At 41.9% G+C, this 25,982-nt stretch overlaps 1 protein-coding gene across 1 annotated transcript in view; it reads right to left on the bottom strand.

Moving 5' to 3' along the window:
- DCC (DCC netrin 1 receptor) overlaps nt 1-25,982 on the bottom strand; it is a 570,508-nt gene that overhangs the window by 12,983 nt on the left and 531,543 nt on the right. The window contains exons 23-27 of the mRNA XM_010583034.1: nt 24,173-24,335; nt 17,488-17,714; nt 14,886-15,002; nt 10,760-10,924; nt 2,325-2,537 (exon numbers count right to left, since the gene is read on the bottom strand). Coding sequence (XP_010581336.1) covers nt 2,325-2,537; nt 10,760-10,924; nt 14,886-15,002; nt 17,488-17,714; nt 24,173-24,335 — 885 coding nt within the window. The remainder of the gene's footprint in view (nt 1-2,324; nt 2,538-10,759; nt 10,925-14,885; nt 15,003-17,487; nt 17,715-24,172; nt 24,336-25,982) is intronic.

Below are 25,982 nucleotides of genomic sequence, written 5' to 3'. Positions count from 1 at the left end.
GTCCGTAAGGGAATCGTCCCAGCTGGCCTGCAGAGAGCTCGGCCACCCTTGCTGTGCAGTGGGGACTAGGGAGGAGAGACTGTGCAGGGACGTGGCCGTCGTCTTTTCTAGGAGGTTTGTTCAAGCACAGAAATACATCACAAGCTTTGTCAAGTCACAAATGTCTTCAAAGTTTCCCTTGCGTGGGTATCTAACTATGGCTGAGATGATATCGTGCTCACGGGTAGGATTAAACACTCAGAATTGCTGGTGAAATGAAGTGCTTTTCTTGACTTCTCTTCTTCAGTGCTTGCTCTCTCCACTCCCATTTTAAGTGAAAAGAAGAGAGATCTGGATTCCAAAGGAGTGGGATTTGGGAGTGGGTACTGAAAGAGAAACCTAGTTTTGAGGGATCATGTGCAGGACCAGGATCAGTTCTGCACGCCCCACCGCCCAGAGGCACAAATAGAAGTTAACAATTACAACGGAAACCTTTCTACAAGAAATTGGTAAAGGAGACAACATCAGTCTGGCTAATGACTCTGAGGACAAGTACATTGAGAAAAGCAAGAGAAACCATACATAGAGAGAAATAAATAGCCCCCAACACCACAAAATAGCTGGAGGCAGATCAGAAATGAAGTTATACGGGAGTCTAAAAAGTAAAAATTGTGGTTTCAGTATAACAGTGAATACAATAGTTTGAATGCCATATATAACCCAGCAACATGGTTTTTCTATGTGACAGAGTCCAGAAAAACAGATTTTTTCATTGCTTTAGCATTTGCTTTATTTCCATTGCTTTATGGCAGATTATTGCCATAAACTTTCAGTTCTTAATTTTGCCTAATAACAAAGTTCTACACACTGTTTGTAGGAAACATTGCGCCTGCTTATATGAGATTACTTACTGAAAAAAAAGGCAATTTTGTTTTTCAGGATGACGGGATTCTTTATGAAGATAAGTAACATGCCCCGACTTCCTCTCTCTTCACCTCGCCTCCCAGTTATAATGGTTAAAATGTAAACTCTGATTGACTTAGAGAACAAATAGTCCTTTCGAGGTAATCGGGCTTACTCACTAGAGTAAGACAAGTAGAATTGGATCCTCATAAAGTAAAATGCAGTACTGCATAAAGATGAATGGACTCTGTTATATATAAAAAATAATTCAGCAGCACTATTTGGCAAAAGCAGTTCTCCAATAACTAAGGATTTATCTACTTCTGTCTGCTGTCAGAAACTGGATTACTTGCTGATGGATAGCAGGTGCTTCCAGTAAAAATGCAGAGATGTTTTGGTAGCTTGCTTATTGCAAACCTCGACCTAACATATGCTGTATGGCAAGAAAGCTATGCTCGAAAAGCAGTATTAGAATAGAAAAGAGTAAAGCTGAAATCTCAAAGGTTGCCTGAGCCAAACTGGAGATTATCCAAGCTAAAGGAGCAGGGCAAACAGTTAAAATGAGATACCAGTCTGCAACCCCCTTTTTATTTTTTTCTCCTTAATAGCTCTCATAGTTAGGGTTACCAAGGCAAATAGTGTTACTCAAATTATACCGGTTCACGTGAAGAACAATTCTAGTACTGGGCCTACTTTACAAATAAAGCAAATACCAGATACATCACACAAATGTTCTCACTTGATCCAAGGGTGAATTTTTAAAACAGCTCTCTAGAAATCGTGCTGCTCTGGGAACAAACCCAGAAACGAGCTGGAGAGGCACCGTTCCCTCTTGCTCTGCCATGCCTCCCACCCATGACTGAGTGTTTCACTGCAGCCATACGCAGCCATTTAATCTAAACCTGAAACCAGCCCACAGCTTCGTTCAATAGTGGCACTATGCTAAAACCTTTTTTTTTTTTAATATATATAATAAATTTCTTTCTGTTCCTTGCACGCTTGCTATTTAATTTTTAAGTAGTTTGCACACTGGAGTGGATTGCAGTCAGTTCTTTTCCAGCATACATAAATAGTTCTTTCATTATCAGAAAGGCAAGCCTTGAAACAAGAGTCAAGCATTTGGCACTGGTTCAAGTTACTGTAGCATAACAGGAGACTGGAAACAAGACCAAGTGATTAATTTGGCATCTCATTTAATTCATTTTTATCACTTACTTGTTAACTCTGATTTTAAGCTATTGCCTTGTTCTGAATTTTTATTCCAGATTGCCAGAATGAAATACTGGATTATTATTGTAAAACTATATACCCGCTTCCCATTCTGTGAGCTCTTACGGATAATTTTTCAGGGTACGGGACAGTCTTGTGCTCTATTTTCTCACGAACTGAAAGTCAGGGGTTCAGATGAGTGGTACCGGAGACTTTCCCCCCGTCACTCTTACCTGTTTGAGACAGAAGTGGTGTGTAAGGGACTTTCGGTTCTATTGCACTCATGGGCGGAGGTAGCAAGGGGTTGGCAAAGCTGCGGAGAGGGTGCGTAGGGCGGACGCAGGCGGTGGGGATGGTTCTGCTCGGGGCATCCTCGTTGTTGGAGTGCTCAGGCTGCGTCTGCGGTAGCAAGGACGGCTGCTGTGGTGCTGGTCCTTCGTTAACAGCTGCGAGAGAACAGTCAAAAAAAAAAAAGAAAAAAGAAAAACCAAAGGACTATTATTGATGTATTTTTTATGTCTCATTTCCTACTTTAATGGTCGTTTTCAACAGAAGGGGCAGCATTAGCCTCCGCCCTTCAAGAAGGTGCAGGAAATGCGTAAACAGTTCCATCAAGAGTTATTGGCAGATGAATTAAAAACCAGATGTTCCTCAGAGTGGTCGTGTGCCATTTGAAGCTCAAAACATCTTCCTTTAAAAAAAAAACAAAACAAAAAACCAAGCATGATATCTCCTTCTCTCTAGCTTTCCTCTCTATGTGCTTTTAAATACTAAAAATCAATAAACACATGAATACATCATGTGGAGATTGAAACAAGCTACGACTATGGAAACTTGTTATGTTCAGCATGACGGTAGTGTTCTAGTCGTAGTGGAGAAAAGCTGGAGACAAAGAAAGAACTTAATTAATTTCCACATAACCAATCACCAATACTGTTTTTCTTGAGACAGCTGTAACATTTAGTGTGCTAAAGCAATAGGTTGCTGTTTTATTAGCCTATATGCAAAGTCAATTCTTTAGAGATTTAAATGTTGCATGTCAACCTTCTAAATATAAAAGACAGCTTCCCTATGTTCTGCAGTGTTTCTTAAAAGAAGCTTCCAGTACCAACCTCTGTCATGGACTTTCCATGCCAGAAAACAGAAGCAAACAGCTGAAGTACTAATGAAAACAAAGGTTGAAACAGAGAGAAAAGCCCTTTATTTCTGCAGCCTTCTAGAAACCCATATTGTACCCAAACTATGAATTGCAATATGATTATGGTTGTATAAGAGTTTTCAGGATGTGTACGGTCCACAGTGTTGTCTAACACCTCCAGTACTGTGAATGCCAAAAAAGCTGATTTGTGAACTGAGTTCTCTTGAAACAAATTAGATGCAAAATCTTCTGTGTAGTCTAAAATCAGAGTATCTTCTATGGAGTGCGTACAGTGTGGTAGATGTTGCGCAGGAGGAGGGATAGCAGACGACAGCAAGAGGCAGGATGCACGCTCACACGTCCTGATGGCATTGCCCAGATTTACGGCACTGCTCTTTACCTAACACTGACTCTTGGTCATGAAGACAAGCTCACTGCTGCCATTTACACCAGGACACAATACCGTACCGCGTTATTCGGACTTCAAGAAGTTTAAGAAAATAGACAGAAGAAAGAATTCCAAAGAAAACATTATTTCCTTGTAAGGGAACTGTAACTGGAATAAAAAAATCTTTAAAATCTCTTCCTGACCACTATGCCTACCATGACAAGCCAAACTAGTTAAGAATTAATTACAAGGACTGGTAAGTGTAAGTCTGCTGTGGTGCTTTACGGATGGCAGCAAGAAGCTCATTTCCCCATGCCACGGGAAAGAGCCTGCCACTTCAATTTTGTTCCTACTGCAGGAGAAGAATAAGCGAATTGAACTGGAAACACCATCTCTTATCTTCTTTTCCAAATCCTGCACCACGAGCGCTGTTGAGGCTTCCCCGGAGCTTGGGTCCACGGCTTCTCCTGGCCCCTCTTCCAGCTCCTGCCCCGCTGCCCCGAGGAGCAGCACTGGAGAAAGCTCTCCTCTTGGTGAGAGTGCCCTCAGGGCCTGACGTTATTTGCAAGCAAAGGAAGCAAACTGGTTAGTGAAGAGCCCGATCACAACAGGAACTCCTTTAATTTGAGCGTGTTTGTGTTGTCCGGTGTCTCCACAGTACCCATGCCGGCCGGGACGGCTCACAGCACAACAGTTAATCATGCAGCTTGTGGCACAAACCAGAAATCTAGGAAAAGCTCAACCTTTTTCCAAAGAAAACAACCTTCCTGACACATAGCTATCAGAATTAGTTATTATACTGGGACCCAAAAAGCTCCAGAGGATCTGGTTTCTTTCAAAGCCTGCTGCAACAACCAGAACTCATTGTGCAAATAACATGCAATTACACAGCCAAGTCAAATCTCAAGGCATTTTATAATAATTAATGTCAAAGTATATAAGTAATTGCAACCTACTCAGTGGCAAAACAATTCTGAAAAATGGAAATGAGGATTTCTCCTCATTTCCACAGCCCCATTGCTTGTTCCTATGGCAATATCACAGACATCCCTGGCAAAACTGAACACCACGGATAGGAACCCAACTACAGGATCTGACCGAGGTCAAAATCATCTACGGTTTGTAAAAGTTCGCTCATCTGTGGCTCATCTCCCTTGTTTTCACCTTCAAGGCCCTTTGCATTATCATGCCATCGCCCTAGCTCTGCTTCTCCATTTCCTTCCTTGCCCAGCAGACCCCTCTCTTTTCTTCTCCGAGGACTCAAATTCTCCTTAAGGAAGCCAGAGGTACTGAGGTTATTTTTAACAGGGTAGAGCAGGAATGATAGTTTAGCTCATTCTGCCCTTACTCACTGCCCACACATTCAAGAAGGTGTCACAACGCGTTGGTGCTCCAGGCTACCATGGGCATTGGGCTCTTCTCTCCCTTCACTCTGCCCCAGTCAAGGAAGACGCAAAATAGCATGTGAGTCTCACAGAGGTACACATCAGAGGTTACGATGCTTTTTGGAGCAAATCCTTGGCGAGGTCTTTGCTTAAAGTAAAAATAAAGCCTTTTGCCTATCTATGCTCTTAGCCTCAAAATGTCTTTCAACATGTTCATCAAAGTCTGAACTTCCGATGGAGCCCAATGCTTTTCATTGTGGCCTTAAGGACACCTCTTCTGGGAGGCTCTTGTCCTGTTTGGAGAAACAAGTAGACCAGACACTTACTGCTACTCACCATCAAATACCTGCTTGGTATTCTCTGCTCTCAGATAACAAAGCTTTATCAGCCAGCATCAGCACAACAGCCTGTGCATTAAAAGGCTATTAAATTACTGCTTTACTCTATGGGTATGTTTTATCTTAAAGATTTAGTTGTAAAATCTGGAGACCTACATAACCATTATTGCATAAAAGATTTCAGCTTATCCTCCAGCTATTACTGAAGAGAAAGGTGTGATGACTCTATTAAAATAAGAAGGTAGAGGTGGGATTTAAATATGGAAGGTAAGTGGTCTAACAAAGGTGCTTCATGCTTGAGAAGACTTTTTTCTAAAATAAGATGTGCATGCTTGCAAACATAATGAGAACCATCAATCTGCAATTCACTCAAGTCCCTGCAGGAAGAGAGGATGGATTGTTTATTTGAAGGATGGATGAAGATGAGCACATCGCTACTGCTGCCTACATCACCTACATCAATCCGCTGCCTAGCAGCCAGATATTTGCCTTCATACACCTCAACAGAAGTGCCCAAGAATTCTAAGTATTTCTACTGATCCAATTATTATCTTGTTTTTTTACGGAAAGTTGACACCCAATTGACCTTTAAGATGAAGCAGATAATACCATGCTGCATTCCTGTTGTGATTTTTGCTCTTGAACGTAGTAAAATATTTTGCCAGAGTAAAGAAAATATTATGCTATACATGAAGATCTCTTCTAAAGCCCAGTAAAACCAATTATCGTCTCATTACTTTGGAGAAACGTTGGATAAAGCCCTGTTTGCATTCATTTTATATGTGAGGAACATTGAGAATAAGCTTGCTTTGAACTCCAATAGCCATGGACACTGCTCACCAAGCCGAAGAATAAATATCTGATGCAAAGTCTTTTGATCTTCCCTTTGCTTTTGCATAACTGTTGGTTGGTACAATGCTGTTAACCAGTTTAATGAACATAGGTCTCTGAACATATTTTTACATTGTATATCTTGTATTAAGAAATAACACTGGAAACAGCCCCTCTTGGATTTGTAGCTACTGGCTCTGCCACAGTCTGAGGTAATGAAAAAAATCAATACAGATTGAAAACAAAAGGTAGTAACAATTCAAAGTATGTGACGGTAGATGGGGACTTAAAATGACTGAACTTTATTCCATACCTGCTAATGACTTTCTGTGTATTTTTGAACTTATACAGGTTGTAAATGTCATGTGACTAAGACTATATACCTGTATAATGCTGACAAACCAGGGCCTCGCTCCTGTTGGGATCTTTGGATGTTATTACAGCACAAGCAGTAATTTTTTTTAGCATGTTTATTGTCAGGTTACTACTCTCATGCAATTTTAGGTACATCCCAAAGAATACTTTTGAGGAATGCTTTTAAAAAATTGCTAATCTAAAGCTGAATCATGGGAAGATAGCAGAACCATTTTTAAATCATATGTGGCTAAATCCAAAGAATTATGTACTGAAAAAAACAAATTGCTTTGCTGACGATTCACTTTCTAGAGGAAAGCAAAGCAAGTGAGGGGCTAAGCAGGACCTTACCCACAACTCCAGTACAGCTCTCACCCCACTTCTGTGAGATGTTGCAACCCCTGCTGAACCCAAACCGGACTGTTGAATAAAAACGACCATTTCCACCAAGTCCAGAATGCAGCTTCTATGGTAGAAGGGATTTAAGCTTCCCAGCTGGGTGAGCTCACTGCAGAGCTGACTGTTCACAGCCAGAAAGCCAGCTCCAAGAGGAAATGTGCTCAGGAAATATTTGCTTTAGGGCATCTCACTTTAGCAGATCAATGTTAAGTAGAGTTCCCTCTATTCCATAATACTTTTCTATGGCTATCTTAAGCTAGTAACATCATTGTTGTTTTACTGTTCTGGTTTACAGAATTTTCAATCTTTCTTTTTAATACGAGAAAATAAGTTATCTTTGTTCTTAAAAAACCATACTTTCTGAACATCTCCAAGTTTTCATCATATGGATTAGGAGGGCAATTATACTGATGAATAGCTCCCTCTAAAAATACTGCTGTTAGACCAGTTGTAGTCTTTAGGGTTAGCCTGAAGCAAAGTACTCTGCCTCCTGTAAAAGCGCGATCAGGACAGGACCAGAATGCAGTCTGTTTATGCTGACCAGAGTGGGGATGGGGCCACCTCGGTACCTCCCCAGTGGGAGATGCTTTCTTCCAGCTCTCTTCTTTCCCCACTGGAGACCGTGATGGCTCAGCATCTCCAATAGTTGTGGCACAGGAAAAAAAAAAAAAAAAAAAGCATCTTCTTCCTCCTGTAACACATGGCAAACTAGGCATGTCACCACCTTCTCCTACCTGTCTGGATAGAATTGTGATCAGCAGGTGTGACAGAGATCTGGAGGAGCCTGGAGGAGAAGGCAAGCTGTGGGAAGGATCGCTGACCCGATGACAGTCACTTTATTATGGCTCAGAGATGTTTTCTGTCTGGAAAAACCTGATATTTAGCAATTGTATTTTATGCCTGGTAGCATCATCAGCGATAGTCAAACAAGCAAGACAGCTTATTATTCAAGCTCTAGCTGGGGCCTGACTCTCCTTTCCATTTTTTTTTTTTAGTTTCCTCTTCAGTAGAACATTTGTCCTAAAGATATGTTGCAGCACTCAAATCTTTGGGTCAATGAAAAAGGCCTTCAGAAACAGCAAAAGGTGTTCAAGCATTGTCTGTACGGCAGGATGCCGAGCAACACCTTCGCTAATGGCGTGGCATATGATTTATTCAGGCATTGCTACATCTTGATCAATAGGGTGCTCGGTCATGCAGTACCACAGGTAGGCTCTCTCTCCGAGGAATTATTGCTGGGTATTTCTTTTTGAGACACAGCTGCAATCGGTCAAGTATCAAGTGAATTTTTCACTGAGGGGTAAAACACACAAAAAAAGCTTTATGTATCGTCTCTATAGTCTCTTTAACTGCTAGTTGCTCTCAACCGCATGATCATATTAAGAAAATGGCCAAAAAATAAACAAACTCAAAGCATTAGAGTAATTCCGTTGATCTATCCCCATTCGGTGCTGCAGCGAGGTGGTCGGTGAGGCAGCGGGAGGTGAGCCGCAAACGAAGCCGCTGCTTTTCAGTCGGATGCGCTGGAGATTGACCACTCTTCCAGATGGGATGACAGCATCGGCGCTGGCGTTTGCTGAGGAAAGCTTCAGGCGTCATATAGAAATAGACTTTTAGATCCCTTCATCCCTCCTCCAACTGAAAAGTAACGAACGCTGCCATTACATAAACCCAGTGAACTGCGCGGCTGGTTGTGACAGTGTCAAGTGTCACTGGAAAACAAACAAATGCTATTTCCACGTCCTTGTCTTTGTTGCCGTGGTGGTGAAAACGTAAGGCACAGTGAAGGAAGAGAATATTTCATTTGGAGGTATCCTCCATGATCCGGGAGCTTTGGAAGCCGATAGCCTTCACCAGAGAGCACAACTGCAATGGCTGTAACAGGTTGTCATTGCACACTGTAACGGGCTTAGATAATTTTTTAAATACCACACAGTCTTGATTACCTAGACCTCAATAATCTGAACTAGCCATTATCCAAACAAGGCTATGTCTACCGCTTTTGAATTATTTAATGGGAAATTGCCCAAATTATCTGAAATTGTCACTTCATGAGTTTTTTCGACGCCCATCAGGTCTCGTGAATAATTAAAGCTGTTCTGTATTCAAGCTTCTTGCAGGGAACTTTTGTGTATTAGCAATCTTTAACTCTCAAGCATGCCGCACTTGAAAGACTCGGGCAAACCCACACCTTTCTATACGGACCTTCCTCCAGGAACTGCCACTGGATCCAACAGGACTTCAAAGACGTTCCTCTTTTTGAAAATCTCCTCTCCAGACTACTGCATGTGTAAATCTAGTGGCTGGTTCAGGCAGAAGCTGAACACACCAGGGATGTGTGATTTTGGGGGTTGCACCTAACGTACCCCTCAGCAATCGTGTCCCAGCCACCGCTTTGGATCTGAGGACGGAAGATGCTCAGGTCCTTTGTGAGCAGGTCGAGATGATGGCAGCTGAGCAAACAATTCAGGCTTCAATTCTTTTTCTTCCATTTCCATGATCAGGCAAAGGGTGGTTAATTTTATTTTTATTCCCCAACATCGAATGTATGTCAAGCAAGAAAATGAATCTACTTTGTTTCCGTGCATTGCATTTGTGGTGGGTTTGGTATTAATTTAAGCAGCAGACCAAAACCTGATTACGCCAGCGAGGCCCTTCGGAGGAAATTCCCATCTAGCTTGGAAAAGACCTTGGCGATCACGCTGAAGAGAGGGGGAATGGCATTAGGATGATGACTAGGACACCTGAACCCACCTTTTACCTACAATCCCACCACTGGATTTCAATCACCCGTCCCCAAGGACCTGTCTGAACTGACTGAAAGCAACAATCAAATAGGAGGAAAAAAATCAGTCATCTCAGGATGAGTTCCCCATGGACCAGCAGCACAGACTCTCTGTGATGTGAAAAAAAACACGTGTAACAGATTGACATTCATCTGTCAATAATTCAGACTTGATATGCAGTAGAGTTAAGGGAAAATTATAAGAAAGTATCAGCCCTCCAACTATAATTAATATGCCAGAGCACGCTCGTTAGGCTTGAACAAAGAACAGATGGCTGCCGGTGCGGCAGAGGCTCACAAGGCAGTTGCGAAGGTGAGGCTGGGGGCTCGCGCCGCATGCGTGCGCTTTCCCCGCATCACGATAAGGTGAAGAATAGTTACGGGAACACACAAACCACAAATTATTACTGCAGAGGAGCAAATGTGAATACAGAGCTCACTCGAGAGATGAGTGATGTGAGATGGGATAACAGTATTCACGTGTATAAAAGGATCTGCAAAAGGAAGAAGACAAACTGTTCTTTATGCCCGCTATAACAGAATCAAGAAACAATTGGCTTAAATTTTAGCAAGTTAGATATTAAAGAAAAAGTTTCTAACAGTGAGGGCAGCTAAGCCTGGGAAGACACTGTGTGGAGAGGTTGTATAAGTGCTATCAGGGATGATTTTAATGAGCGATGATGCTAGATTCTGCCTTGGGATGAAGAAGAGCTCCTGAAGACCGCATTTTTCTGGGAATAACCTTATGAATAAAGCAAAGGAAATTATAAGTACAGTGAAATGACTGACAAACCTGCAGAAAAGACAGGATTGGATTAGAGAGGCAGCGACTTTTCACTTTTAGGGTGTTCAGTACAGACTGGAAATTGCAACTGGAGCTGCTGCTGGAGAAAAGGCAGCCCGCAGCCCGTTGCTGTTACCCGACTGGACTTATCCTGGCTCCCAAAAAGCAAAGCAGCAAGATTTGCATTTGCTACAGCTTATACATCCCAATGACAAAAAGCAACTTATTTCCAAGCACTTTAACAGCAAAGAGCAGAAGAAAAACACTGTACTGACTTCTTCCAGCTCCAAAGGTCCTGTCCACCGAGAGGGTCGGGAACGGCACCGGCCGGAGGGTGAACTGTGGGTGCGGGTATCCGCAGGTCGGGGACGGCAGGATCCCGGGGTACTGGGCACTTTCTAGTGTTGGCACCGGAATAGCACTGACCACAGCTAAAAGGAAAGCAGGAGAGAGAGATTACATGAGTGCTTTTGGAAAATTTAAAAAAAAAGCCCTTAGAGGGTCAGTAGGGAACCAGAAACAACCACATTTCCAAAGCAAAGTACCCAAATTCTTGGTATAAAACATGCCTCTGCCCACAGAAGCCACCTCTGTATACAGAAACATGCCTCTCTGGTATACACTGGATAATTGCAAGTGCAGTCTGCAATTACTTATCTGTAAAATTAAGTAGCTTTTTGTCTGTGTTCCAGCTATTCAGCCACATTTTGAGGGGTGCTTTATATCCCTTGACAAATAAGCGAGAAGGAATGGAGCAGGCAATTTAAGGGCTTATTTCAGTTGTCTAAGCACACACAGGTCCCCAGTGCCTTTTCTGATGCCTCAGGAGAGCCTGCTGCCCTCAGCCCCTGCTCTGGAGGAGTGTGGGCTCCTGCAACTCCTCCCTCACGTCTCCTTTATTTTCAACGGTCCATGCTTGAAGAGTGGGTGATAATAATGCTATACAAATCATAGCTTTCTCTGTAGCTTTTAGGAAAAACTTGGAAACTCTCATTAAAGTTTTGCCCAGCTAAACAATAAGCAGAGATTTTTGGCTCGTTGCTGATAAGGTTTGGCTTATCTAGCATCTATTACACATGAATTATAAACAATGCTGTAAACTTCAAGACAGTCATTACAATTACTTCTAGCTCCTGCAACATCCATTAGGCAGAGTGGCGAATTGGGCTACCTGCCCAAGGTCACGCAAGAAGCCGTGAAGGTGCCAAGGTTTTACGAGGGTGTTTTTAAGCACAGGGCTTTCAGCGAGACAAGGCTGCACTTCCAGAGGTGATGGACAAGTGGGGAGATGAAGAAAACTCGTGAAGCCATGCTAACCTGGGTGATTTGAGCTTCAGAGTTGTCTGGGTTCAACTCACCCACTCTTAGAAGAGAATTTCTACTATTCAGACATTTCATTTTGTCTGTATAAGACATTTTTATTGACAATATTTATAACGTGGCTGCTACAGTGAAAAATATCACTCTTTATTGAATCCTATTAAAGAACAACTTGTTTTTCAAAGTCCATTCCTTCATTTCTTTTGAGGGTGCAGATACCTAGCACTTTAATTTTTAAAATAAGACAGGATTACTATTCATTGCAGTACTCTATTGTAGAGAAGCTGGAGAAAAGGTAACATCAAACATTTTCAATAAATCTCTGCAATTTCAAGCAGATATGACAACAAATCTGTTCTGCCATAGCCTGTCAGCAATTGAATTTGCACTTAATATTGATATACTAAGACACTGAAAACAGAAATTCCCTGACCAAATCATGGAGCTACCTAAGCACTGTTCTACATTTAAAATGTAGTGTATCACATAAAAAAGGCAGCACCCGAGAACAGCTCACAGAAATGACAAAGTAGGACAGTTTGAATTGTATTCAAGCACCCCAGAGGCTGCCAAAGCAACTGAGTCGACATGTTCCTAGTTCCCTGAAAAAAAGAACTGTTGGGATTTTCTGCAATTTTAGGGAGGGGCGCACACAGAAAAAAAACCTCCCCACAAAACACAGCAGAAATCTTTCTCCAAACTGATGTACTCGTCAGCATTTTATTTTCATCTTCCATAAGTAAAGATTACAAAAACAAAAACAGGGGAATTACAGGTGCAATACTTGATTGTGATACCCTGCAAAGACTTTCTCAATTATTTTTCTCTGTAAATACTCCTCTCCATACAACAGCCTTGGTATTTGTGCCTGTCTGTATTTCAGTAGCATTAGAGCCATCAAAGATATCACTAAAACCTTATCAAATTTATCTGGTTTATGCTCCTTCCACTTCAGTAAGCAAAAGCGCATTATGGAGTATATTTGCTCTCACAGACTGCAAATACTGATTATTGAGATGAGCGTGAATACTTCCAGATTTGGTATTTAACAATTAAGAGTATGTGGTTTTTACTTCAGAATTACGATGTTGCTTCTTCAATCTATTTAATCGCTCACTGCTGACAATTTCTTTCAGTATCAAGCAAACAGAGAGAAATAAATTAAAGCATCTAATCTGACAAAGCCTCAATTTTACCTTCTGGGGAAAAAAACCCCTATATTCAGCGTAACTCAGCCTGCACAAATGCACAAATAAGACTTTTATAAATCCGAGTTTAATTCTTTGCAAACAATCATAATATGCTGTCACTGTAGATTAGATTGATACTGTTGAAAATATAAATAAATAGAAAAGATGACATCATTCCTCAAAATGCATCATTTGACTGAAAAAACTAAATATGTTTAAGAGCACTTTTATCTCTAAGCTGTAGGTAGAACAATGTTGACTTGACTTTTACTTAACTACCATTGCTATTGACCCATCGTAATTACAATTGATTTGGTTCTGAGTTTGCTTACACCACTCCAAGTCTATCCCTTTTCTTGGACTGCTGCCCTCCTTCAACCCAGGCCAACCCAGCAGGAATCCCACTGAAAAAAAGGGCAAATTGCCTGATTGTGAGGTTAGTGTGGTTACAAGACAGGAATATTTCCCAGGACACGACCAGGTGGTGTAAGAGCTTTCTCCGCCTCAACCCAGAGATCTTTCTTCCAGATCATAAAGAGGGTGGAGGCTGAAATGTGGTGATATATCCAGCCCAAGGCGTGAAGAACTGGAATTCAATCTCTCCCTGGGCACCTCCGGTTTATCCTCATAAGGGCTGGGTACTGAGGCTGAGCTGCAGGACCTGAATTGCACGCATAACGAACACAAATTAAGGGAACCAATGCTAGCTCCTCCTAAGTGATTCACTGCACAAAGCCATGGTAGGTTATTCCCTCTCCTCTCCTTCACTCAGTTCCTCCTTTTTTTTTTTTTTTTTAATATATCATTTATGATGTGCCCTTCCACAAACCTACAAATAGGCACTTACATTTAACTGCCAGAGCTGGAAAGATGAAATGGATTTCTGTCAGTATATGTTCATTTTTCTTAAGTCCGACTACTTACACAGATGTACCAATTCCTATAGATTTTTGATCGGATCTATTTTGTGAGGTCAAAGGTAGAACTTCTAGCTAAAAGCTGAGAGCTACCAAGAGATTGATCACAGGGCTGCTCAGAGGAAAGGTGGAGACCCAAAGCCTCACGCTCCACCGGGGACTTGATCAGTGCCAAACCCTCTCTCCGGTGCCTGCAGGCTCTCACTTAGCCCTTTCCTTTGCTCAGATGTGAAACAAGGTCACTTCAGAAATTTTAATCAGTTCTGCAGGATGGGAGAACCTAACGCTCTCCAGCCTCCCTGCCTTCCTTGTGCACTTTGCTGCTTTGAAAAAGATTCACTTCATCTATGAAATTTGTTCAATGATAAACGCTCTGTGGTCACTAAAATTGAACACCTATTAAAAATATCTTTTCTCCTCATTTACTTGGCTTTATAAGAGAGCTGCTCCATATTAAAAATGCATATAGGGGCATGGCCAACTACTACAGACAAAAGAAAATATAGCAGAAACTGCAATAATGTCCAGCTGGTTATAATTATTGCTAGTAACAATATCATCACAATTTACATCTCTGTATTGCAAAGCCTTCTGCTCTGGCAGCTTGAACTCTTACCCCTGTTTTTCAAGTTTTATAGTAGGGAGACAGAGGGATTTATCCATCGCTATCCACCTGGTAGGAATAGACACGATGACTCTTTAGGCTTAACCTGGGCTGAGTCTAGCAGAAGTATGATTTCTGAATTCTCTCCATAGTTTTTCCACTGATGCGTTGTGAAGCCCTGGCAAACTTCCAGGGCCTTTTATGGTTTTGGTGTTTTTTTAGATGAAGAAAACATTGCTAATGCTATTTAACTTTATGAGGCATAACTAGATCGTATTTGAAAGATCGTACGAGATGTTCAGACGGGTGAGCACAGCTCGTGGGGTGCAGAAGGGGGTTTGGGGAAGGTCCCGGTACTCACGAGGGTTGTTTGGTTGTGAATCCATGGGGATCATGAGCTTGGCACGGGTGGCTCTGCGGGCAGCAAGCGACCGCTCCAACGTGGACATGCTGCTGCCGACATCTTCTGTCTCAGGCCCTACAGAAAAACAACACAATAGCTCAGCTGAAAATGCTGTAAATGAATGTTTCTCTTCACTTTATATCCAGCAGAAAGACTGATAGGTTTTTTTTAGAATTCTGTGGTTTTAACCGATCATTAAATGTCACCACCTGCAAAGAGCTGCACAGACTATTTTGGCTGCCTTCTCTGAATAGAATTGCATTTTTCTGTAAGAGAATTAAGATAGCATGTTCCCTTTGACTCTGAAATTATCTTGAAAACCCCATGCACTTCATAAAAATGTGACATTTTTCTTGTAACTTCCCTGTTATAAACATACTTTAAAATTAAAATATCAAGAGCAGAAAAAGGCTGCATAAATTCAGGTACCCACAAAACCTGGCAGCCAAGAACTGGTCTTTGAAATACATCTGAAGGATGAAAATGACCTTCCTTGTGAGATACCACAAAGTCCTATGTCCTGATTGTCTGGTAATTCACGGTGGCTCTTCCAGCCTGTGCATCTTGTTTTTCCTACAGCAACCATGGCAAGTTGAAGATGTGCCTGGATCTTCCCCTTCTTTGGTCCTGGATCACAACTAGCACATCTACCTAGATCAGAGAGCTGAGATACGCTGCCTGATGTCCAATCCAACCCAAAACTGTCTCAGCAGCTATATATATTAAACTCTCTGTTTAGCCACTGAAATATGGATGCTCTAACTTAGTCACATTAGTATAGGATATTTGAAGTATTCAAAGATTCTAGAGAATACACTTGTCAGAAGGAAAGTGTGCTTGGAACTGGATGTTTAGTGGAGTGAATTGCAATGAAATAAAAGCTGTATTTCTCTCTTCATACCTTGTCTCACATGAACCTTATATTTATGTTACTTTTGCTATTTTAATAAATCATGGATTAAATTAGTTTAATACTGTCATACAGGTAAGCTTAATACCCACTCAGACTATTCATCTCTGATGTTCCCAAGTGAAAATATATTCCTTGAAAAAGAAGGAAAAAAAGATTTGCATGAAAAGACTTTCTTTTTTTTTTTCCAAATCACTCTTCTCTGAATTGCAGGACCAAAATGCCAAGTCTTCTATTGATGGCCATTCAGAGACCTAATTGCTAGTGAAAAGCCAGGGACAATATTACTGAACTGTGTATTACAAGGGAAGAAAGATAAAGGCGTTTATTTACGGTCCAAGGCATTTACACATAAAATACCTAGCCCGGCCTTTGTCATTAACTTGCTCATATGCTGTGATGACTTCCTACCATGCACTCGCTCGCAAGCCTATTGCAATCAAAGGAGCTCTCCCACTGACCTTTGTGGGCCCTGGATCAGCTCTCCTGATCATCAGCAATAACTGTTTAGGCAAAGGGAATCTTCTGGTTATGTTTTCCCAATGTCTAATATAACATGGACCTTTGCGTTTAAAACAACAGAAATCATTGTCACAATTATCTTCTAAATAGTAAACTATCAGCCCAAAATACAATGTCAGAGAAAGAAAATTTGATCCATTTAGAAAATTGAAAACTGTTCCTTCTTAATTTTTCTTTCCCTGCAAGAACAAGAGCTATGGAAAAGGGATAAAAACAGCAGAGGTATCTGAAAAAGTCACCTTCATTATTTACAGCCCCAACCGATATTCTGGAATTATTTCACTCTGTCACCCACAAGCAATGTGTTCACGATGAACTCAAGACAAATACGTTTGTGCTTTCAACTTCCGTGCTGTGTTTCGCCCTCCGTCCCCCTCTGTACACACCACCTGCCTCTCTCAAGACTTTCTATTATTATGGTGGAAAAAAATGTTATCAGCTAAAGTGAAACCTGGGGTGTGCTGTGTGCACTAAGGTTAAAAAAGGGGGAGAAACCTTGCTGAAACCACATTTTTCTTACAGAATTTCTTTCTTCATATCTCAGTCTCCCTGGTCCAAATTCTGCTCCTGGTGATGCTGCTGACCTTCTTCCTGATCATGTTCTCTCTTTGCTCCATTTTCCATTTCTTTTTTTCCCCCACTTATTTCTCCATGCCCCCTTTTTCCTCCCTGTTTTTCTTAGCACGGTATGCAAATTTAACAACATTTGACTTCCAGTTGAATTCCTGAAGTTAAAAAATCAGAATGGTGTAAAAATCAAAACCGATGGCTTTTCCCCTAGTCTGAAACCACTGCAAAAATCATCTAGGAACGTCTCTCCCAGCACCCATAGCAGAGCTGGCAATTCTCCCAATCTCCTCCTGGATCTTGCAAGGTTTTGCCCTCTGCTAGAGACTCCACGTGCTGGGCTAAGGTCACTAACCACCAATATCAAATTAATTTAAAGAAAATTTATATGCTGGTGATGGAGAAAAAAAAAAAAGGAGTATATGGAATGGGGTTGGACTAGATGACCTTCAAAGGTCCCTTCCAACCCAAACCATACTATGACTCTATGATTCCCATTTCTCCAAATCTCCAAGTGAAACCCAAGCAATTCCTGTCTCTCCTGCCCTCGGAGCCCCTCACCGGGCTGCGGGGTGCTCTTGCTGCCCAGCTGCGTTTCCGACTGGCTGTGGCTGACGGGGGTGATATCCTGACAGCTCTGCATCGGTGAGTCCCTTCCCGCGGGATCCGAGCCTGTTGGCTTCTCGATGTTCTTCATTTCCATCTCCTCGTGGTGTATCCACAGATCCGGGGGTCTCAGGTCCTTCTGGCTGCCCTTCCTTTTACCAGCGCTATGGGTTGCACGTTTCCTACAGCAAAAAAAAAGATCAAAACTGTCACGTAAGAACGTTTTTCCCCCTCCATAAGACCAAAAGAGTGATGTCTCCTCATCGGTGTCTTTCTAAGGAACCCCTCTGGTTGTGTCCTTCAAAGGACAGCACTTCTCTTGGTGTGGTCCTATGCTTCCCGCAGTTTGCTCCAGGGGATGGGCCTGGGGCTCAGCAGGGTGGGTCATTTTTTTGCACCCCCTGATATAGAAATTGGGGAAACCCACTCTTCCTGGAAGAGAAGGGAAGCGGCCAGTTTCATCTCAAGACGAGCAGCACTTGTGGAGTGCCTGCATCTAAAAACAGCGACTGAAAACTGCTGAGCCCACTTCTGCCGAGTTATGCGCATCTTACACCTTCCATAACTGCGTACAGCATAGGTTGTATTTCTTTAAATACACATTAAAGCAGTATTTTTATTACAGAAAAGCTCCGAAATCCGGAGTAGCATTTCCCAGAGCAACATTAACTCTCCTCTCTCCATGCACACATATTACAATATGCTCTCACGTCAGAGGACCACCTCCTCCGGGAGCACACCGTGCCACGAGGGGATGGCACTGCTCTGCTGCTCTCCGACTTTCACCTCCCCTCCACTACGCGGGCTATTTATAACAAAATACACATGTTTTTCTATGCTAGAGAAAAGATACACTCCTTAAATATGGAGCACAATGTCTAATTTACAGCTGTAGAGAAAGTCTTATCAGAAATCTATCAATTTAAATAACTGAAAGAACAGTTTTTCTGGCTTATTGTTAAGGGTTTTTTGCTCAATAATCCAAAAGTAGTCTTGCCCCTGGTTTTTTTCCTGAAAGTACTTTGTGAAAGGAAAGTCATATTATTGTCCCAAGTGGAAAAGTAGAAATACTTGTGATATACACAAAGATTCAGGCAAATATTTTCAAATTCACGTGCGCTTTTAGGTAACAAAAAAAGAAAACCTTGATTTCCAGGGGCACTGAGTGCTCTCAGCCCCACATTACCCCCCTTGTACGCTCACCTGAAGGGAAGGCTCTTTCCCGAATCCATGGAAAGCAAGGCAAAACCTCCCACTGGCATCCCTAGGACTCGTGCTGGGTGTGTTATTTGTGTAGGTGTGCTCAGAGAACTGCCCTTCCCATCACACGCTGCAGGCAGTATTGTGGAAGGTGACATGGGGTTATTTTACCAGAAAAAAGCTTGAGGAAATTTTAAACTAAAAGAAACTCCAATTGTTTGAATCGATTTCTGTTCTTTGCTAAAGTTTCTCAGCCTGGTCTAGAAAGCAAGAGACGAGTGTTACAACTATGTGCATCACCAAACATTTTGCTTTCAAGAGAAGGAACAAACACGTCTTATAATTTAAAATGTCACCAAGGGCACAGCCCTGTCTCATCCCCAGAAGCAGATGGCAATGACATTTTACTTCAGCAGAAATATCCCAGTCCTCAAACTGCCACCCTTAAAGGCAGAAATTGTTCTAAGCCCTTTGACTGGTTGGTACCCCAAAACCTCTTCAAGGGACAAAAGATTAATTTTAAAAAGTGATCAGGAAAGTTAGCGGTGGAGGCAAGGCTGGGGTTGTTCAGAGGTTTTTGTTTATAGCCCACAAGAAATGAGAGTGTTGGCTTCTGGTCATAATGACTTCCTATGTTTAGTCTGTTACTTGCTAATTGCCAAAACTTAATAATTGAAAATGGTAATATTTCAAGGAACAGGAATAGAGGACATGGAATAAAGGCAGTTCTTTAATACCTTCTTGTACAGACCCTAGTACCATCCTGATTAACACCTACAAGAATAATTACGAGCACTTTCATTCAAACCTTAACGTATGACCCGCCTAAAGGTAAAAAGTAAAGTTGTTTTTTCTGTCTCATTCAAAAAAAGACCATAATTTTGGTTCTAAACAAGGAATTACTTTCTTCACTTCAGAATACAGCAGCTTGTTTGTCACTTTCCATTGAAAATAATTCAATTCTCCAGGCCTGAGCTAGGCAAGAGAAATTTCAGCCCCAAAGTAATTTTATACACAACTCAAAATAGGTGGTTATAATGAATGTGTCATTCCAACCACAAGTACAAAACCGCTACAGCAATGATATCATTTAAAAATATATGCAATGATCTAGCTTGGTTTGCATTGTTTTTTCTCACAAATTATTGATGTTCTGACAGCCCATGAGTAGCAAATTGAATCAGAGCCAGGAGTGCATACAAGAAGGTCATCAATAACAAACGAAAATAAATCTTTCCCTGGAATGTTTTGGTTTTGCAATGCAGAAGTTGAGATTCAGCTTCTGAAAATGCATCTACTCTCATTTTCAGGGGGAGGCAGGATCTTTGCTGCACCAGGCAAGTACATTTTATCTATAGAAGACAGTCATAAAAGCTTCAACATCAGCTTCAAACCTCAGCTGCAGCAATGGAAACCGATGCTTCGGAAGTTCGCATTGAGATTTACAGCAGGATTCAAATTTAGTCCATTACCCATTTTATAACTGGAGCAGGGGTTAGGAAGACAAGAGTTTGGAATTGAAAAAATGATCTCAGATGGCAGCGTTTCTGTTGTTGTTCAATTGTTTTACAACATGAAATGCATCCAGCTTGCATACCATAATGATATATATTTTTTTCCTAAGGATGGATATAAAAACAGAATTCAGCTCTGCCCTTAAAATATATATTATGGTCATGCAGTCTTGAATAATGACAGCAGAACTTAAGCTGTACTTTCAAAATAAATAAACTCTCTGGAGAGGACACTCTTCACTCTTTCGCATTGTCTGCTTCTACCCTTTCCAGCACACCACTGCCCGGGCAGTGACTTCAGCCATTATACAGCACACCCATAAAGCTCCTAACAATATACACATGCTACGTAGGATAATTTTTCAAATACTCCAGAGTGAGATTACTCTTCATTGCCTTCATTTTATAGTTACATCACCCCAGAGAAAACATTTAAGGTTATAACAACTCAGCCTAGTTTCTTTTTTTAACAACAATCAAAGATGTCTCTATCTGAAGATCTCAGAAGTAAACTGTTCTCCTGGGCAAAACAAGTTTTTGCTTGTAAAAAAACCATGGGTAACCATCCAGTCCCGGGCCGATCGGATGTCTTTTCTGACGGAGCAGGGACAGTTTCGAGGCAGGACACAAGCAACGGCCCCATAAGCTGTAACCACCTCCCACGCGAATCCTGAGCCTCCTGCACTGCTGAGATACTAAAAAATAAATGCAAATATTACTTCACCTTAATTATGCTTCCAATGCATGAGTTATTATTTTGTATTTTCTGCTCTTTACTCTTAACCTGGCAAAAACGTCCACTTTGCCTTTTGGGCTATATTAAAGGAAATTCAACTGGTGTAGAGGTCCTGTCCAAAAAACAACAAAAAAAAGAGAAGAGTACAAAACAATTCTTCCTCCAGAAAATCTCCCCCAGTGTTTACAGACAAAAAATTATTTCACGTTGGCCTCTTTATTTCCTGCCAGCCATCCTGAAAAGCTGAAACCAGTACCTGCCTCTCCGATCATCTGGCTTCACGGGCCTCTCCCCCATGGTAAGACCCAGCCTCACACCATCGTAGAAGAGATGGGGCAGAGGCCGCCGCTAACGAGCTTCCCCGGCATGGAGGACATGCAGAAAACCAGGAGCATCTCCAGGGAACGCAGCAGTGAAATACGGAGGCTCTTTAGCGCTGCCAACTCATTCCCCGTTAGTTCGAGTTTGATTACGCTTTGGTTAATGCCTCCCCCGAGCCTTCCCAAATGTATACTGACACATCCCTATTACTTATATGGGACTTAAACTGGTCTTCGCTCATTTTTTGAAGCCTCTTTTTACACCGCTCGCCCACCCAGCATACTAATTGCTCGGGCACTTGTTCAAGACCATGCTTCATTTTTAACGGCTTAAATCTGCACTGTTTACCTACCAGGCTTGGACTACATGTCCACCCTCACCTTTTCTCCTGTGGAAATCATAACCTCGTGTTACTAGTCCATAGGCTAATTGTTCTGGCACGTTACAAATTTTTGCTATGCCTCGAAGCCTTAAAAAAATTCCTGGAAGAAGCAGGTCCTGCAGCGTCTGCTGTACAAAGTGGTATTTTCCCTTATTTTCAGATTCATGTTCTCTAAGCTTAAGCTCTGAACTGACCTGAAGGACGGAGCTGATGGGTGACCCCATCGCCCACCCTCCCTGGCACCGCATCAGCCGACGCTGCCAGCGCAGGACGGCGAGCATCGCGGGCTGCGGAAGACGTAATTACGGTGAGGGCATGAATCTCAATTACTGCAGGAGCCATACGTTCCCCTTACGCACAACTGGGTAAGTTATTGCACCTGAATCTTTACTCACATTTTTCTCCCCTATTTTTTTACTGGTGTCAAATTGTCACAGGGTTTGTATGGCTGATATTTCATTCTGCCCTAGATGGCGGAGACAGAAAATACCTAAGCCACCTAGGTCAGTACCAGGTTGTTCTGTATAATATGCTTTACTGTGCTTTGTTCAGCCAAGTTTTAATTAACTTAAGAAATATGACTTTCCTCCACTGAAGGCTTACAGGAGATTATTCCATCACCTGCAAGTTTTTGCTCTGGGGAAGGACACATGCATTATCCAACAAGACTTGGCCTTTACCCTCACTGCAGTCCTTTTGTTCAGTAGTTCATCGGTGATTTTAAACTAAGAACCAGCTGCCAATAAAAGCCTGAATCTAAACTCTTTTTGTGTCATAGTGTGCACCTCTCCAGGCAGGTCAGAAACAAAGTCACTCCCACCAACAACTTCTGTTTTGAGGAAATTCAGGATTTTCCCTGTTGTGCTAAATTTAAGATCTGTTGTTTAATTTGTATTGCCCTGTTTTTTCCCCACTTTCAGTGCAGAAATGGTTCATTTGGGGCAACTTGGGTGAGATTCACCGGCCCATAGTATAGACATTTAGAAGTTAAACAGCAAATCCAAATCCACCAGCTTCACATTTTTTTAATCACTGGACAGCAATAAGCATCTTCAGATGGCAAGTCTTCCGATGTCTAAGGCTAAGATGAATGATTCTTTGAACGTTCCTGTTCCTCCCCAGGGGCTACAGAGGAGGTCAAGGTTGATTAATTCAGACTTGGATGTTTAAGTCTTAGACACCTAATTCTGGACAGATGAATCTGTTTCTCTATCTTGTAATTCCCTTTTCCCTGTTAGAAACTTAAGAGAGCTTTAGCCTTGATTCACCAAACTCTACGCAACAGAAGAATTTCCATTGCCTTCAGACGATGGCCTGATTTTCAGGTGCTAAGACTCACAATAGAAGCAGATTTTCATATCAGTTCATCATTCAACTACTCCAGCACTCCTAAAAACATAGGCCCTTACTTTTCTGCCTAAATGAGAGCCTTCTTATTTAAAAAAAAAATCTACCCTCAAATATCCATTCTTAGAGAAAGCGCTTGCCCCAGCGACTGTAAAACACCACAAGCTGCCATCTGCCCGTGCCCGACCAGCTCAAGGCTGATTTCAGGAAACCTGGGGGCTGTTTGGTTCCCTGACCATCCCTTCTTTCATCGTGCCGCCCTTTTTTAAGCATCAATACAAATCAACATAAAAATGTCTGGCCTGTGCAAACATTTATCATTCTTGTGGGCAAACTATGATTAAACTTCACTTTCTCAGGTCCAGTCTTTCATACTAGTATAATAATACAATGAATTAATAGTAAAATGATAATATAATAATTTTCAATGCATTAAATACGTCAAAACTAGCTCTGTTTCAAACCCATTGACCCCACTCCTAATTTCTCATAAAAACTGAAAAAAGCTTTGTGCTTTACGCTGCTGCCCTTTTACAGCCTTTCAGAGGAATCCTAAAGATTTTTTTTCCCCTGTAATTTTCTATAGACTGGGTGGGTGGGGTTTTTTTCACCTATATGAGAAATATCTGGAGAACAGTTCTGGATGCTTTTTACTGGAAGACTTTTGGAGACAGGCTGTCTGGAGAGAATAACGTCCTCCCAAAGGTTAGCAAGCGAGCAGGACTGTCTGTGTTTCTTGGCCGTGCAGGTGCAGGGCTGCAGACTCAGAAAGTCTCACAGCATCACCTGGCACAGACAAATACTTTTTTTTTTTTTTTTCCCTTTAAATCAATGGAATTGATTCTTTCCTGTGTCTGAATTATACTTGGCAATATAAACAACAGAGAGCTGTGCAGGGCAGACTTATTTTTCAAGGCTCGCCACGTCAGAAGGTACTTATTCTCCATGGTTTACTCCGCAGCCTGGGGATATTCTCCACTCACCAGCAATGAGCAACACCTCCAATCCCAAAAGATTGAGGCCCAAACTGCAGTTCAGCCCCAGAACCCACGCCGCCGCAGTATGAACACTATTGCCTGTATCTATTTTGAAGCTGAGCGTCACTGAATTTTCCTTCTACCCCCCGTGCTGAGGACGTACTTTCTCTGCTGTGCCGAGGAGCGCCTGGTGCAGATGACGGCCACCACCACCACCACCACCACCGTGATGACGCCGACGGTGACGACAATGATGACAAGGAGGTTGCTGTTCTTCTGGGGGGTGACGCTGCCGTGGGGAGGGTGCATCTGCCCGATGGGGGGCTCTGAAAAAAGATAAGAGGGTGAGGGGATGGTTAGCGCTGGATTTGCTCCCCTCCCTCTGTCACCCGTAAAATAAAACACATAAAGCCTGTCAGGTGGCATGAATTCCTCTGAAAAAGCAGACAGAGGGTGCGGAAGGGTGCCATAAAGAGCCAAAATTTACGTCTCACTGCCTTTCAGTGGTATAGCAAACAGCAAAATATTTAAGCAGTAACGACTTTGCATTTTCTGGGTGTTAATAACGTGATGTTGGGAGTCAATAACTCTCAGCTCATTTTTGCTATTATCAGCTGAAAATGGAAATACAGGGACTATGGATTTTTTCTTTACGGCCCATATAGTCTTTCTCGGTATTTACAGGCAAATATATCTCTTGTGTATCAGCCAACCTGAATGCCCGATTCATTTGTCAGTACTGCATTCACCCCACAGTCAGTCTTGTATCACGTTATATTTCATTTATTGCTATGCTGACCAGATCCCTGTGCAACACTTGAGCAGGTTAAGGGCTCAATCTTCTGAAGTGATGAGCTTCTTGGTTTCAATGCAGCAGCAAGGCTGGGACTGAAAATAACATCATTTCTGGTGTCGAGTTCCCGTCAAACTGACTTCAAGTACTGGTCCCTTGCTTTCAACAATATTTTCCCCGTTGCACTGGGAATAGGACAATTTATGTTTTTATAATCTTGTTTGATAACGCCTCTGTTTACACAGCATTGGGCCATATGTTACGGACACCCGCACAAAACAGCAAGTAATCCTTTTGCTCTGTCTGCTAAGGCAATCTTCCAGGCATCCTATAAGATTACAAACTCACAAACCCCCAAATATCTTTCTGCTTAAGCTTGGAGAAAAACTAAATATTTGGTGCAACGGGATGCAAAAGGAAGAGCTGTGCTATAGCGTGTCCAAGATTTCACAAGAAAAATAACTCAGGAGTTTTCGTACGGCATCATCCGCACCCACAACCTCCCATGTACAAACTAAACAAGACTTGACTGGGATTTCATTTTGCCTTTAGTACGACTGAATGTGAAAGGAGAAAAGGACAAATCTTTCCAAATAATGGTTTTAGTTAGCAAGAGATGTAATTTAATTGTAATATTCTGCCTTGATTTTCTGCCTTAATAGCCTTTCTTTACACAACTAATTATGCTATTTAAATAATTTGCCCTTTTCTCATTGCCTTTTTCAGGCAACTGAGTAAGATAAGCAGTTGTGAGTGCCATCCTTTCAGCATTAAAATGGTCTAGTACAGAAATCCCAAAGACTTTGGGGTTTGGTTTCTTTTTCATTTCCATGCTGAGTAAAAGGCATTGAAGGAACATACCACATAAAATACAGCAACTATCAAGAAAAACAATTTTTTCCCTCTCTCCCTACCCTTTATTGCAGGCCCTGGAAGCTCTCTCTACTTCTCAAAAGTCAGTTTTCCTATATTTATGATGAACTACTATGAAGAACAGGAGAAAAGCCTTAAACAGTGGTGTGTTGGCTGCAGCAAAGTAAGACAGAAAAAAGTAACAAAATTTTGCATTCCCTCCTTGTCTTGACTGAGGAGAATAGTCAGTGTGAGTTAATCGGCTATGTGCCTTGTAATTATTTTGTACTTTCAAACCTCACTCGATACCACATTTGAGGGAATCTTG

The sequence above is a fragment of the Haliaeetus leucocephalus genome, unplaced genomic scaffold (assembly GCF_000737465.1).
Source record: "Haliaeetus leucocephalus isolate CR32 unplaced genomic scaffold, Haliaeetus_leucocephalus-4.0 Scaffold866, whole genome shotgun sequence".
Classification (NCBI taxonomy): Eukaryota; Metazoa; Chordata; class Aves; order Accipitriformes; family Accipitridae; genus Haliaeetus; species Haliaeetus leucocephalus.
This window is presented reverse-complemented; position numbering and strand designations above follow the sequence as displayed.